General features: G+C 38.0%; 1 protein-coding gene across 3 annotated transcripts in view; it reads left to right on the forward strand.

The window, feature by feature from the left end:
* The first annotated feature begins 2,720 nt into the window (after positions 1 to 2,720).
* Depdc1 (DEP domain containing 1) overlaps positions 2,721 to 16,371 on the forward strand; it is a 39,485-nt gene continuing 25,834 nt past the window's right edge. For 2 of the 3 annotated variants that reach the window (XM_028890372.2, XM_028890373.2), the window contains exons 1-2: positions 2,721 to 2,887; positions 6,239 to 6,504. In XM_028890372.2, the coding sequence (XP_028746205.1) occupies positions 2,840 to 2,887; positions 6,239 to 6,504 (314 nt within the window). In that variant the 5' untranslated portion in view covers positions 2,721 to 2,839. Of the gene's footprint in view, positions 2,888 to 3,661; positions 3,706 to 6,238; positions 6,505 to 16,371 lie in introns of those variants that run through there. The other variant, XM_037207261.1, reaches the window with a different exon arrangement.

Consider the following 16,371-nt stretch of genomic DNA (forward strand, 5'->3'; position numbering starts at 1 on the left):
ATTAAATGAAGGCTATATAGAAATAAGATCAATCAAAGGATCTAAAGAAAAGCTTTCTTGGAGATGAATGAGAGACCATGTTGGAAAAAAATGGGGCAGGGACTTGAAAATAGTGAGTTAGAAATTCAGCTAGAGTGAATGATCTCATGGTCTGAGAGGAAAAAATAAGAAAATCAAAATTACAGATGGAAATCAGAAAAACTAAAAAAGTATTTCCCTAAATGAGAAGGTACATTTTTTCTAAGAAAATGAAAGCTTGCTGCCAAGCCAAATAATGCATGTTAACTATACTTTCAAACCTAAATTCTATAGCAGCTGTCTTAATATTTCAAAATAGTGACAATTTCAGAAACATGAAGGAAAATAACTACCACAACTAAAAAGAAAAATGAGAAATTTCCTCAGGCAAGATAAATACTAGATAATATTAGTGAAATAAAATGTATAACTAGACATTATATTGCAGAATGACTAAGCCTTAAGATTTAAAGATAAATGAATCTTACAAAAATACTTCATTAAAAGTTAATTAGAAAAGATAGACAATATCACTTAAAGTATTTTTTCTAATGCTAAGAAAAAATATTCACCCAGTCACCAAATATTCATTAAATTATTATTATGTGCTGGTTAGAACATAAAAAATACAACAGTGAATACTCTGGTTAAATTCTCTGTATTGGATCTGATATTTTAGTAAGAATAAATAAAAGTCCAAAGGCAAAATAAAGAATGCCAACTAGAATCATTTCTAAGTAGAAAAACATTATTCTCTGTCATATTTAAGAAATGATAAGCTGATGTCCGTTGTGTGTACGTATATGTATGTATATATACATGAGGTAGGGGAGGGCTGGGTTCAGTTATAAGAGTAAGTTATAGAGGCTTGTATTTCTTTCTATCTTCGTCCACAGTAAAATAGCATGTGGGCATTAAAGAAGCTCAGCTCAGCTCCGCAAGATTGTTAAAGTTGCAAAATCCTGGATCCTAAGGAATATCCTCTGCTCTGCATACTTCCCTTCCCCAAATATTGTTTGGAAGGTTCCAGGAATAATATATTCCAATGGTCCTGATAAAAAAGTGTGTGACTAAAAGTAAAATGAAATAATAGAAATAAAATTAATACAAGGATTCAAGTTATTCAATTAGAACAAGTTAGGTTTTCATCACTATAAATTCCTAATAGAAACAATGTAAATGGAGGAAACACAAACTACTGGAGGATACTGCCCACATTCCAGACTGGTCTTCCTTTCTGAGTTACTGTTCCACATGTCAATCTCTGGAAAAACCCACAAGACAAAAGTTAGAATTGTGTTTGACTAATTTCACAGGTATATCAATCCAGTCAAACTGAAAATCAAAGTTTAACCATCAAAACAATAAGTAATTCACAAGAACAGAGGTATGCAGTTAATATAAAAGAAAGTCCAAAATTCAACTTTTGTAAAAATCTGGCCTTTAGATATTTTTGCATCTACAGACATTGCCAATATGATGTGATGAAATAGAATGAATTCATAGACTGTTGGGAGAATTTTTCTCCATGTGTAGAACTAATAATTGTCTATTCTCTTTTCATATGGTTCCAATGACAAACCAAAGTTCAATTCCACAAGGTTGCTCAGATCACTGATACAGAGCATGGGTGAGAGATTACGGGCAGGAGCATGGATGACCTTAAGACACTAGAAGGTCTGCACCCAACACAGGTGAAAGCTTCCCCATGGCTTCATAGGTATAGGTCCCTCCCTTCCTTAAGTTTTCCAAAGCCTATATGCTCTGTTGTCTCCCTGAAGCCTGAAGTTAAATACAATTAGGACAGAACTGCTCACAACTAGCTGGGAAGAGTGACAAGATACTTCAGTTAGGATCCAATGATCCTCCCCACCTACTTCTTTTCTGAGGGAATGTCAACAAAAAGCCCAGTAGTGATGATCTTTTGAAAGCAGGCACATCTGATGGTTTTAAGAAGATGCAGCAATTTGACTCAGGATAGGTTAACAGAAACCAACCTCTCAGTCACTATGCTGAGCAATTAGAGAATGGTAACAGCCTTTTATTGTTTATTAAAGCAAGTCTGTAATCGGCAAAGGGTTCTGAGACTTTATGCAAATCTCTCCAACTCTTAGATCACCTTAATTTTTGTCATTTGACAAATGATGCTTGTTGCAGATATATTTTTAAAGATCCCAATAATGATTTAAGTGTGTGGTCATGGTTTAAGCATAGCCCAGGCGTCTTCTAAGGATATCACGGTAGATTTTCTTAAGGAAGGCAAGTTTTATAGGTAAAGCTGCTTATATGCCATTCCAATCATGGAAGAAGACGAATTGGAACCGACATTTATTTCTCTTAGACTCTAACCGTGGCTCTTCCTAAAGTGTGTGTGAGAGAGAAAGAAAGACGGAGAAGTTGAAAGGAAACAAACACATACAGAGGCCAGCCTTTTAGGTGCTATGTCCCGGTAAAGCCCCACCTGGTTTATATTGGTATTGCTGAAGAACCCAGGAAGAGAGAATCGTTTTGCTGTTGTGCTGTTCATGAGGTACACAATCCCTTTGGGTCTAATGTGCACAGTTCTTTTAAGCAACATAGTAACTGACCTGACAAATCCTGCACCAGCTACACTGGCTGAGCGTCAGAGCGCCTCCCCGTGCTCCACCCCGCTCCCCGTAGGGGTTGCTACGTCACGTGACTCAACCGCACCACCTATCAGCTTTGCTTGGAGATATTCAAATCAGCAGCGCGGCAGTTGTTCAGACACTTACACCGGACTACTGGTTTCATCAGCTACGCGCTGTTTCAGCTGCCTCCATGGACTCTGCCTGGCGCTGACATGGAGGATCAGAACGCTCCTCTTGGGCCTTACCGGGCCACCAAGCTGGTAAGAGAGTGGACGAGCTGCTGGGGAAAGGGACCAGGAACCTAGGTTTTCTGAGGGACCCAGAGATCCTGAGGATCTGGGTGTATGAGGGACTTAGGTTTGCTGAGGGCACTCAGAACTGTTGGATTTATGATGAGCCAGGGATCTGATATCCGGAGGGACCCAAGGCACCTAGATTTCTGAGACAGGTACTGAGGGAATGTAGTTGGTAAGGCATAGCTCCTGTTCCCTTCTTTGAATTGCACTCCACTCTGGTCTCTCTCTGCTTCAGATCCAAAGTGCAGTGCCCCAAAGCAGCACCACTTTCTGACTCTGCAGGACAACTCCTCTGGTGTCTTCTTTTCCCTCATTCTCAAATACCACTGTTAGCCACTTTTCATGTTTTATTTGCTGCCTCTCATAATTAGAAATTAAAGTTTCAAATTGAAAGCCCAGGCATGACAATTTGGCTTGTTGGCTCTATAAAATTTGTTGTAGGATGTGTATGCTAAGTGACACTAGGAAAGAACTGTTGAAACTTAACCCAGAATACTTTTAGTAACCACTGAGGGTGGTCACCAGGGCTGTGCATTTGGATTTTCTATTCTATAGAAAATCCTATCATATACTTCTGGTTATATGATATTAAGAGAGTCACCTAACCTCAGTTTCCATATTGGTACAGTGGGCCTGTAGTACATACCCACTTTAAGAGATTTTCTAAAAATATACTGTGTTGTAGTATACAGAATAATAAGCAAGTTACTCTCTCACAAATACCCGTCCTACTTTACCAGTGTGGAAGCCAAGGCTCAAGGAAGGGACTCTCCTGAAGACACGTAAGTGGTAAACGGAAGAACTAGAAAATGCACCTTGTTCTGGCATGGTGATCTGGACATATATTCTACTGCTCAACAAGTAGTTGGTGGTTATGTTTATCAATATAAAGGATAGAATTTAGTGCTGAAAGGTACTTTAATGAGGCAGTCTTGACATATTAAAAATTTACTATCTTAGATGAAAGTAACACAAGCACACTTAAAAAAATTCACCAAGTACTTACTAATACTTTACATAAAGTAAGTCTTTTTGTTACCACAAGGAAGGTATTAGTATAAGAATATTGAAGGACAGAGAAGAAAAGAATGAAGATTCATAAACAAGAAGTAAAGCTGAAACAAATCTTAAATGTTTCACTCTCGGACTTTATAAACACACTGCATTTCAAAACTATTCTGTGATGTCTTTGAGTGCAGAGTCGCATGTCACTTTACTACTGTGTACTCAGGACAATGGGTAGTAAAACAGTTCAATAAAGTTTCTTGAATAGCAATGGAACTATGTGGGAAGAAAAGAAATGCAGTTACTGTTTTTCAGCAGTAAGTTCAATGTTGTGATGCCAGGGTCAGACATATGACACAGTAGTAATATAATTAACAGTCTCATAAATCAGGTTAATGATCTAATTTCTAATGTTTGAATTTTTCTATTAAAAAAGTGATGTATTCATTGTATACTACCTCCTTTACATTCTAGTGTTAATGTCTCAAATCTAGACATTTGACTGATTGAGGTTAGTTCAGAAAATAAGTGGTTTTTTTAAATGCTTAAGTTCATTAAATGTGCAATGAATTTATTTTATTAATTTATTTTACCATTTTATATATTCTATGTTCATTATAGGTATCCATTTATTTATATATTTGTTTATTTATTTATTTTGAGATAGGTCTTTTTATGTGGTCCTGGCTGTCCTGGTACTCAACATGCAGACCAGGCTAGCCTTAAACTCCCAGAGATCCACCAGCCTTTGCCACCATGCCCAGCACTCTAGGGACCTTTATAAGAGATACTGTACTAAATACCTGACATTGAAAGCACTTTGCTATTGTAACTGTTGCATCCCAGAAGTTTTATTTATCTAGTACAATAATTGAATACAGATTCTAGACAGAGTTGGTTAATTTTTGTTACTATTGTTTGTTTGGATTTTATTTTGTGATAAGAACCTATAGCATCAGTTCTACTTTTAATTTTGGTACAGGGTTTCACTTAGTTGTGCAGGCTGGCTTTTAATTTACTATGTAACCCATCTAGGACCTGAACATAACAAACCTCATGCCTCAGCCTCTGAAATTGCAGGCTTGCCTCACCAGGCCCACCTAAGCCTAGATTTGAATGCTTATGTTAATCATTTAGATCAGTAGTTCTCAAGCTGTGGGTTGTGACCTCTTTGGGGGTCACATATCATATATTCTGTATATCAGATATTTAAATTATAATTCATAACAGTAGTAAATTACAGTTATGAAGTAGCAATGAAATATTTTATTGTTGGGATTCACCACATGAGGAACTGTATTAAAGGATAACAGCATTAGTAAGGTTGAGAACCACTGATTTAGATATATGATCTTGGTCAAGTTATCAATCTGTGCTTCTTTTTCCTTCTATAATAGTAACTGTAGTGATATTTTATTTGTGTCCCTCAATAAAGTCTGAAGCCAGCCACTATATTAAACATAGAAGTCAGGCCATGGTAGCACACACCTTTAATCCTAGCATTCAGGAGGCAGGAATCAGTCTGGATCTCTGTGAGTTCAAGGCCACACTGGGAAAGAGCCAGGCATGGTGGCACACACCTTAAATTCCAACACTAGTTAACCATAAAGGTCTGGAGGTCTGTACAGAAAGACAAGAAGTGACAGAGCTGGCCAGGAAGAGGAAATGAAATGGCAGAACAGAAAGGTATATAGACATAGGTATACAGGAAGTAGCTCTTTTTGGCGAAGGATCTCCAAATGGTAAGAATGTGGCTGGCTTCTTTCTGCTTTTCTGATCTCTCGGCTTTTTACCCCAATATTTGGCTCCATGTTTTTATTAATAAGATTGTTTAGCACTTCATCCTACAAGTAACTTCATAAGACTGTGAGATTTACAGTTAAATTATGAATATAAAGCATATCATTAATGTTAATTAAAGTAAATAACCTAGTATACTTTAAATGCTTTATCAGGGACTAAGAAATGGGTACATTACAGTTCTTTTCATTTCTAAGTTTCCTAAGTGAAATGCCCAATGAATGTATAGTAAAAAAGAAAATATTATTTTGGCACTAGAATTAATAATAAATTAGTGAGATATAAGATTTTATGTATCACAGGTAAGATGATTTCATCAAAAATATTTACAGTATAATCAGCTGTGAAATAATGAATTTTCTTTGTCTAATGATTTTCTTTATTCCTTTTGGTTATTTTGAGATAGGGACTCATGTAGCCCAAACTAGTCTAGAACTGACTATATACCCAAATCAATAAGATTTCATTTTTGCTATGATTTTTTTAACAGTATTTTCCTTCTCTTCACAGTGGAATGAAGTAACCACATCTTTTCGAGTAGGAATGCCTTTAAGAAAACATAGACAACATTTAAAAAAATACAACAATTGCTTCACTGCAGGAGAAGCAGTAGATTGGCTTTATGATCTATTAAGAAGTAATAATAATTTTGGCCCTGACGTTACAAGACAACAGACTGTTCAATTATTGAGAAAATTTCTTAAGAATCATGTGATTGAAGATATCAAAGGTAGATGGGGATCGGAAAACCTTGATGACAACAATCAACTATTCAGGTACTGAATAAATATGTCATTATAAAATCTAATTACTTCTGATCCCAGCATTTCACTTAAGATAAATAGTCTTCCCTGGTAAAGAACCCCCAAAATAGTTATCCAGTACCAAGTGGTCATCCCTGAATCAAACACATACAAGTAAATTCATATGAATTGAGCAGGTTACATTTATATGTTTAGAATAGTCATACACAATAGACATATGAATTTGAGAGAGCTAGGAGGGGTACATGGGAAGGGTTAGAGGGAGGAAAGAGTAGGGTGAAATCATGTAATTATATTTTAATTTCAAAATGAAAAAAATAAATGTAAAGACAAAAATCTGATATTACAATGAAGTTGTAGTTCCACATTTGTTACATTTTTATAGCAATAGCAGCTTCTTTCAGAGAAGTAATGTTTCTTTTATAAAGGTACTACTGTTCTTTTTTCCTCTTTTATTAAAAATAGATTTTTTTCATACAATATATTCTGATTAAAGTTTCCTCTCCCCCACTCCTCCCAGTTCCTCCCCACCTCTACTCATACCCAGATCCATACCCTTTTTTCTCTTCTTAGAACACAAAAGGTATCTAAAAAATAGTAATATAATAAAATAAGGTAAATAAACAAATAAATCGGAATGTGATAAAACAACCAAACAGAAAAAGTGCCAAAGGAAAAGTATAAGAAATGCATATAGTTGCAGAGACAGACATTCACACACTCAGGAATCCCATAGAAACTCAAAATTGGAAGCCATAAAATATATATGGAAAGGACCTGTAATGTAGAAAAACAAAACAATGTCCTGACTTAACATTATGAGACAAAGAAACTTCAAAGATGCCATTGAGTTTGTTTCGTGTTAGTCATGAACTGCTGGGCACAGAGCCCACCCTTAAGAGTGTTTCGTTTCCCCAGGGAGGCCCCCTTGGATAAATCTAAGCTTTCATTTTCAAGTGGCTATCAATTGGAAATAGCTTCTGGGCTAGGGATGGGTATGTGTCTAATTCTCTTTTCAGCTGTAGGACCCCATCTGGTACAGACATGTGTAGATCCTATGCATTTTACCACAGTCTTTGTGAACTCATATGTGTGCCAGTCCTGTTGTGTATAGAAGGCCTTAATTCCTTGTTACCCTCCATCCCCTCTGGCTCTTATACTCTTAACCTCCTCTTCCTCAGAGTTCCCTAAGCCCGGGGGGGGGGGGGGGGCATTTGACGAAGACATTCCATTTACAACTGAGTGTTCTAATGTCTCTTACTCTCTGCATAATGTCTGACTGTGTAAGTCTCTGTATTTGTTCCTATCTGCTGCAGGGGGAAGTTTCTCTTGATGATGGCTGAAGTTGGCACTGATCTTTGAGTATAGCGGAATGTTATTAGAAGTCATTTTATTGGTACATTTTTGTTTGTTTGTTTTGTTCTGTTTTAAAACAGAAGTATTTGGTTTTACCCTATGTCTCTTGCTTGTCTTGTCTCAGATTTTGGTTGGTTATTCCCACAAGCTTTGTGCCACCATTGCTAGCATATATTGTAGGCCGGACACCATCATAGATCAAAGGGTTTGTGGCTAGGTTGGTGTTTGCATTTCTCTTTTGATACTGCGTAGAGTACCTTCATTTACTAAAGATGCTAGAACACAGGGGTGAAGACTCCATGTAGGCATCAGCTCAAACTCTCCATGATCAATGAGTTGTGTAGGTGTTGTCTTCAGCAACAGGGTCTTACCATCAGTTTGTGGAGAGCCACCAATAGTCTTGACAATTATCCAGATTGTTTGGGGATTCTTATTGCTTCCCTTTAGCCAACAACTCGGTTAGCTCTAACCCATTCCTGGTACTGGAAGCTTTACTTGTTAATAAGAGATGTCCAACTGGGCCTCTGTCTCCCTGTTTATTTGGTGATTTTATTTAGTTTGCCTTCATATGTGCATATATTGTAGGAAGTTTCTATTATATTTCCATATGACTCTTCAAGTGACCTTTAGTTTTAGATGTTCCTCCCCATATTCCCTTGCTTGCTTCCCTCTTCCCCCACCACACATACACATTTATCCATCCATAGCTATCTATTCTATTTCTATTTCCTTGGGAGGTCTATCCCTCCACCCTAGTCCTTTGTTCTCAAGCTCTATGGATTGTAGCTTGATTATCAATGACTTAAAATCTAACATCCATGTATAAGTGAATACATACCATATTTGTCTTTCTGGATCTGGGTTACCTCACTCAAGATGATTCTTTTTTCTAGCTTCATTCATTTACCTATGAATTTCATAATCCCACTTTTTTGTTTGTTTGTTTGTTTGTTTTTTGAGACAGGGTTTTTCTGTGTAGCTTTGCGCCTTTGCTGGGAATCACTTGGTAGCCCAGGCTGGCCTCGAACTCACAGAGATCCGCCTGCCTCTGCCTCCCGAGTGCTGGGATTAAAGGCATGTGCCACCACCGCCTGGCTACTCCCACTTTTTTTTAACAGCTGAGTAAATATATAACATTTTCTTTATCCATTCATCCTTTGACAGACATCTAGGTTATTTCCAGTTTCTGGCTATTATGAATAGACCAGCAATGAACATTGTTGAGCAAGTGCTTCTGTAGTAGGATGAAGTGACCTTTGGGTATATGCTAACAGTGGTATAGCTGTATCTTGAGGTAGATTGATTTCCATCTTCTCAGGGAACTGCCACAGTGATACCTATAGTGGTTGTAAAAGTTGCACTCCCACCAGCAATGGATGAGTATTCTCCTTACTCCACATTCTCATCAGCATGAGCTGTCACTTGTTTTACTGATTGTGGTCATTCTGACTGGTGTAAGATGAAATCTTATGATATGCATTTCTATGATGACTAAAGATCTTGAACATTTCTCTAAGTGCTTCTCAGCCATTTGAGTTTCCTCTTTTGAGAATGCTGTTTAGAGCTGTATCTCATTTTTAATTGGGATATTTATTTACTTTGTTTCCAGTTTTTTGAGTTCTTTATATATTTTGAATATTGTCCCTGTGTTAGATATGTAGTTGAAATTTTTTTCTATTCTGTAGCTTTCTGTTTTGTCTAAATGGTGGTGTCCTTTGCAATACAAAAGATCTCAAGTTTTTATGAAGTTCTGTCTATTAATTTTTGTTCTTAATGCATGTGCTCTTAGTGTTCTGTTCAGAAAGTCTTTTCCTGTGCCAAAGAGTTTGAGACTATTCTCCCACTTTCTCTTCTATTAGATTTGCTGTATCTGGTTCTGTAACTATCTATTTTATTTACCTTTCCTTGAGAGATCTATCCCTGCCCACAAGTCCCTTATTGTCTATTCACTTTCTGTGTCTTGACAACAAATGAGAGAGGCGTCTAAGGAATAATAATAAAGCATAATATAATGTACTATAATATAATAAGATAAAAACTAACAAATTGGAGTTGGACAAGACAAACAGACAAAGAATAGAGCCCTGGAGAAGACACAAGAATCAGAGATCTCTTGTTCACACACTCAGGAGTCACATAAAAACACTAAACTGGAAGCCATATATGTAGAGGACCTGGTACAAACTGGTGCAGGCCCTGTGCATGCTGCCTCAGTCTCTGATGACTTCACTTTTTAAACTTCTGAGTAATATTCCAGTGTATAAATGTACCACATTTTCATTGTCTGTTCATGCGCTGATGAAATTTTAGGATGTTTATAATTTCTGGCTATTATGAATAGAGCAACAATGAACATGGTTGAGCAAGTGTCTCTGTAATAGGAAAAATATCCTTTAGGTATGTGTTTGAATCTTGAAATTGGTCAATTACCATTTTTCTGATGTACTACTAAACTGATTTCCATACTGGCTATACAGTTTTGCACTTACTCCAGAAATGGTTGAGTGTTTCCCTTCCGCCACATCCTTGCCAACATAATCTGTTTCTTGTTTTATTGATTTTGGCCATTGTGATGGCATTATATGAAATCTCAAAGTAATTTTGATTTATATTTTCCTGATGACTAAGGATATTGAACATTTCTTTAAGTGTTTCTCAGCCATTTGAGTTTCTTCTATTGAGAATTCTCTGTTTAGAGCTGTACCCCATTTTTTATTTGGGCTATTTGTTTTCACTTTTTTTTCTTTTCATTATTTTATTTTTTGCCTTTTATTTTATTTTACAATACCATTCAGTTCTACATAACAGCCACAGATTCCCCTGTTCTCCCCCTTCCTGTCCTCCTCCCCTTCCCCCCAGCCCACTCCCCATTCCCACCTCCTTCAGGGCAAGCCTCCCCCGAGGACTGAGATCAACCTGGTAGACTCAGTCCAGGCAGGTCCAGTCCCCTCCCGCCAGATTGAGCCAAGCGTCCCTGCACAAGTCCCAGGTTTCAAACAGCTAACTCATGCAATGAGCACAGGACCTGGTACCACTGCCTAGATGCCTCCCAAGGAGATCAAGCCAATCAACTGTCTCACCTATTCAGAGGGCCTGATCCAGTTTGGGGCCCCTCGGCCTTTGGTTCATATGTTCATGTGTTTCCATTTGTTTGGCCATTTGTCCCTGTGCTTTATCCAACCTTGGTTTCAACAATTCTCGCTCATATAAACCCTCCTCTTTCTCACTAATTAGACTCCCGGAGCTCCACCTGGGGCCTAGCCATGGATCTCTGCATCCAGATTCCTCAGTCCTTGGATGGGGTTTATGGCATGACTATTAGGGTGTTTGGCCATCCCATCACCAGAGTAGGTCAGTTCCGGCTGTCTCTTGACCGTTGCCAGCCATCTATTGTGAGGGTATCTTTGTGAATTTCTGTGGGCCTCTCTAGCACTTTGTTTCTTCCTTTTCTCATGTGGTCTTCATTTACCATGGTATCTTATTCCTTGTTCTCCCTCTCTGTTCTTGATCCAGCTGGGATCTCCAGCTCTCTTTCCCTCAACCCTCTCCCTTCATTGCTCCCACTCATGTCCAGGTTATTCATGTAGATTTCAGCCCTTGCTCCGTCATTGGGTGATGCTCGTGTCTTTCTTGGGGTCCTGTTTTACAGGTAGCCTCCCTGGTGATGTGAGTAGCAGTCAAGTCATCCTTGTTCCACATCTAGTACCCTCCTATGAGTGAGTATATACCATATTTGTCTTTCTGAGTCTGGGTTACCTCACTCAGGATGATTTTTTCTAGATCCATCCATTTGCCTGCAAACCTCATGATGTCATTGTTTCTCTCTGCTGAGTAGTATTCCACTGTGTATATGTGCCACAATTTATTTATCCATTCTTCAGTTGAAGGGCATCTAGGTTGTTTCCAGGTTTTGGCTATTACAAACAATGCTGATATGAACATAGCTGAGCAAGTGCTCTTGTGGTATGATTGAGCATTCCTTGGGTATATGCCCAAGAGTGGTATAGCTGGATCTTGGGGGAGATTGATTCCCAATTTTCTAAGAAAGCACCATACTGATTTCCAAAGTTGTTGTACAAGCTTGCATTCCCACCAGCAGTGGAGGAGAGTTCCCCTAGTTCCACATCCTCTCCAGCATAAAGTGTTTTCAGTGTTTTTGATCTTAGCCATTCTGACAGGCATAAGGTGGTATCTCAGAGTTATTTTGATTTGCATTTCCCTGATGATTAGGGATGTTGAGCAATTCCTTAAGTGTCTTTCAGCCATTTGAGTTTCCTCTGTTGAGAATTCTCTGTTTAGTTCTATAGCCCATTTCTTAATTGGACTGTTGGTCGTTTTGATGTCTAATTTCTTGAGTTCCTTATATATTCTGGATATCAGTCCTCTGTCTGATGTGGGGTGGGTGAAGATCTTTTCCCATTCTATAGGCTGTTGCTTTGCCTTGTTGACCATATCCTTTTGTAGCTAGAGTTTTCCTGCTTTGCCCACAATCAGGACAAATCTTTGTCACCCACCAGTCCCATAGCTGCTCAGACCCAACCAAGTAAACACAGAGACTTATATTGCATACAAACTGTATGGCCATGGCAGGCTTCTTGCTAACTGTTCTTATAGCTTAAATTAATTCACTTCCATAAATCTATACCTTGCATGTGGCTGGTGGCTTACCGGCGTCTTCACATGCTGCTGGTCATGGCAGCAGCTGGCAGTGTCTCTCTGCCTCAGCCTTCCACTTCCCAGAATTCTCCTCTTTCCTTGTTCCACCTACTTCCTGCCTGGCCACCGGCCAATCAGTGTTTTATTTATTGACCAATCAGAGCAATTTGACATACAGACCATCCCACAGCATCCTTTGCTTTACAAAAGCTTCTCAGTTTGAAGAGGTCCCATTGATTGATTGTTTCTCTCAGTGTCTGTGCTACTGGTGTTATATTTAGGAAGTGATCTCCTATGCCAATGCATTCAAGACTTGTTCCTACTTTCTCTTCTAGCAGGTTCAGAGTAGCTGGATTTATGTTGAGGTCCTTGATCCACTTGGACTTAAGTTTTGTGCACGGTGACAGATATGCATCTATTTGCAGCCTTCTACACGTTGATATCCAGTTACGCCAGCACCACTTGTTGAAGATGCTTTCTTTTTTCCATTGTACACTTTTGGCTTCTTTGTCAAAAATGATATGTCCATAGGTGTGCGGGTTAATGTCAGGGTCTTCAATTCAATTCCATTGGTCCACATGTCGGTTTTTATGCCAATAGCAAGCTGTTTTTATTACTGTAGCTCTATAGTAGAGCTTGAAGTCAGGGATTATGATGCCTCCAGAGGTTGTTTTATTGTACAGGATTCTTTTGGCTATCCTGGGTTTTTTGTTTTTCTATATGAAGTTGAGTATTATTCTTTCCAGGTCTGTGAAGAATTGTGTTGGTATTTTGATGGGGATTGCATTGAATCTATAGATTGCTTTTGGTAAAATTGTCATTTTTTACTATGTTGGTCCTGTCTATCCATGAGCATGGGAGATCTTTCCATTTTCTGACATCTTCTTCAATTTCTTTTTTCAGGGACTTAAAGTTCTTATCATATAGGTCCTTCACTTGCTTGGTTAGTGTTACCCCAAGGTATTTTCTGTCATTTATGGCTATTGTAAAGGGTGATGTATCTCTGATTTCCTTCTCAGCTTCTTTGTCCATTGTATATAGGAGGGCTACTGATTTTTTTGAGTTGATCTTGTATCCTGCTATGTTGCTGAAGATGTTTATAAGCTGTATCAGTTCCTGTGTGGAATCTTTGGGGTCACTCAAGTATGCTATCATGACATCTGCAAATAGGGAAAGCTTGACTTCTTCCTTTCCAATTTGTATCCCCTTAATCCCTTATGTTGTCTTATTGCTCTGGCAAGAACTTCAAGTACTATATTGAATAAGTATGGGGAGAGTGGACTGCCTTGCCTCGTTCCTAATTTTAGTGGAATTGCTTTGAGTTTCTCTCCATTTAATTTGATGTTGGCTGTTGGCTTGCTGTAAATAGCCTTTATTATGTTTAGGTATGTTCCTTGTATTCCTGTTCGCTCCATGACTTTTATCATGAAGGGGTGTTGGATTTTGTCAAATGCCTTTTCTGCATCTAGTGAGATGATCATGTAGTTTTTTTCTTTGAGTTTGTTTATATGGTGTATTACATTGACGGACTTTCATATGTTGAACCACCCTTGCATTCCTGGGATAAAGCCTACTTGATCATGGTGGATAATTTTTTTGATGTGTTCCTGGAGTCTGTTTGCCAGTATTTTATTGAGTATTTTTGCTTCAATGTTCATGAGGGAGATCGGTCTGTAGTTCTCTTTCTTTGTTGTATCCTTGTTTGGTTTAGGAATCAGGGTAATTGTAGCCTCATAGAAAGAGTTTGGTAATGTTCCTTCTGTTTCTATTATGTGGAACAATTTAGAGAGTATTGGTATTAACTCTTCTTTGAAGATCTGGTAGAATTCTGCGCTGAAACCAACTGGTCCTGGGCTTTTTTTGGTTGGGAGACTTTTAATGACTGTTTCTATTTCCTTAGGTGTTATTGGACTATTTAAATAGTTTATCTGGTCTTGATTTAACTTAGGTATGTGGTACCTACCCAGAAAATTATCCATTTCTTTTAGGTTTTCCAGTTTTGTGGAGTAGAGGTTTTTGAAATATGACCTGATAATTCTCTGGATTTCCTCAATGTCTGTTGTTATGTCCCCGTTTTCATTTCTGATTTTCTTGATTTGGATTCTCTCTCTCTCTGTCTTTTGGTTAGTTTTGTTAAGGGCTTGTCTATCTTGTTCATTTTCTCAAAGAACCAACTCTTTGTTTCATTAATATTTTGTATTGTTCTCTTAGGTTCTATTTTATTAATTTCACCTCCCACTTTGATAATAAATTTCCTGGCACTTATTCTTCCTGGGAGACTTTGCTTCTTTTTGTTCTAGAGCTTTCAGGTGTGCTGTTAAGTCACTAGTGTGAGATTTCTCCAACTTCTTTATGTGGGCATTTAGTGCTATGAATTTCCCTCTTAGCACTGCTTTCATAGTGTCCCATAAGTTTGGGTATGTGGTGTCTTCATTTTCGTTGCTCTCTAGGAAGTCGTTAATTTCTTTCTTTATTTCTTCCTTAACCCATTGGTGATTCAGTTGAGCATTATTCAGTTTCCATGAGATTGTAGGTTTTCTGTAGTGTTTGTTGTTGTTGAAATCTAACTTTAAACCATGGTGGTCTGATAGAACACAGGAGGTTATTCTAATTGTATTATATCTGTTGAGATTTGCTTTGTGGCCAAGTATGTGGTCGATTTTAGAGAAAGGTCCATGGGATGCTGAGAAGGTATATTCTTTTTTGTTAGGATGGAATGTTCTGTAGATATCTATTAGGTCCATTTGGGTCATGACATCAGTTAAGTCCTTTATTTCTTTGTTAAGTTTCGATTTGGGAGATCTGTCCAGTGGTGAAAGTGGGGTGTTGAGATCTCCCACTATTAATGTGTGGGGTTTTATATGTGGTTTAAGCTTTAGTAATGTTTCTTTTACATATGTGGGTGCCCTTATGTTTGGGGCATAAATGTTCAGAATTGAAGCTTCATCTTGGTCGATCTTTCCTGTGATGAGTATGTAATGCCCTTCTTGATCTCTTTTGATTGATTTTAGTTTGAAGTATATTTTGTTGGGTATCAGGATGGCTACACCCGCTTGTTTCTTAGGACCGTTTGATTGCAAAGTCTTTTCCCAGCCTTTTATTCTTAGGTAGTGTCTGTCTTTGAATTTGAGATGTGTTTCTTGTATGCAGCAGAAAGATGGGTCCTGCTTTCATATCCATTCTGTAAACCTATGTCTTTTTATAGGTGAATTAAGTCCATTGATATTAAGGGGTATTAATGACCAGTGATTGTTCATCCCTGTTATTTTTGGTGGTTGTGTGTGTGTACTTCTCTTCTTTGGGGTTTACTGCTGTGGCTTTATCTATTACCTGTGTTTTCGAGTGTGTATCTGACTTCCTTAGGTTGGAATTTTCCTTCCAGTGCTTTCTGTAGGGCTGGTTTTGTAGATAAGTATTGTTTAAATCTGGCTTTGTCTTCGAATGTCTTGTTCATTCTGTCTATGATGATTGAAAGTTTTGCTGGGTATATTAGTCTGGGCTGACATCCATGGTCTCTTAGTGTCTGTATTACATCTGTCCAGGTCCTTCTGGCTTTCAAAGTCTCCATTGAGAAATCGGGTGTTATTCTGATGGGTTTGCCTTTATAGGTCACTTGGCCTTTTTCCTTTGCTGCTCTTAATATTCTTTTTTTATTCTGTAGGTTTAGTTGTTTAATTATTATGTGGCGAGGGGACTTTTTTTGGGGGGTCTATTCTGTTTGGTGTTCTATAGGCTTCTTGTATCTTCATAGGCATTTCCTTCTTTAAGTTGGGAAAGTTTTCTTCTATAATTTTGTTGAATATATTTTCTGTGCCTTTGAGTTGGTATTCTTCACCTTCTTCTATCCCTATAATTCGTAGGTTTGGT

This window comes from Peromyscus leucopus, chromosome 6 (genome assembly GCF_004664715.2).
Source record: "Peromyscus leucopus breed LL Stock chromosome 6, UCI_PerLeu_2.1, whole genome shotgun sequence".
Classification (NCBI taxonomy): Eukaryota; Metazoa; Chordata; class Mammalia; order Rodentia; family Cricetidae; genus Peromyscus; species Peromyscus leucopus.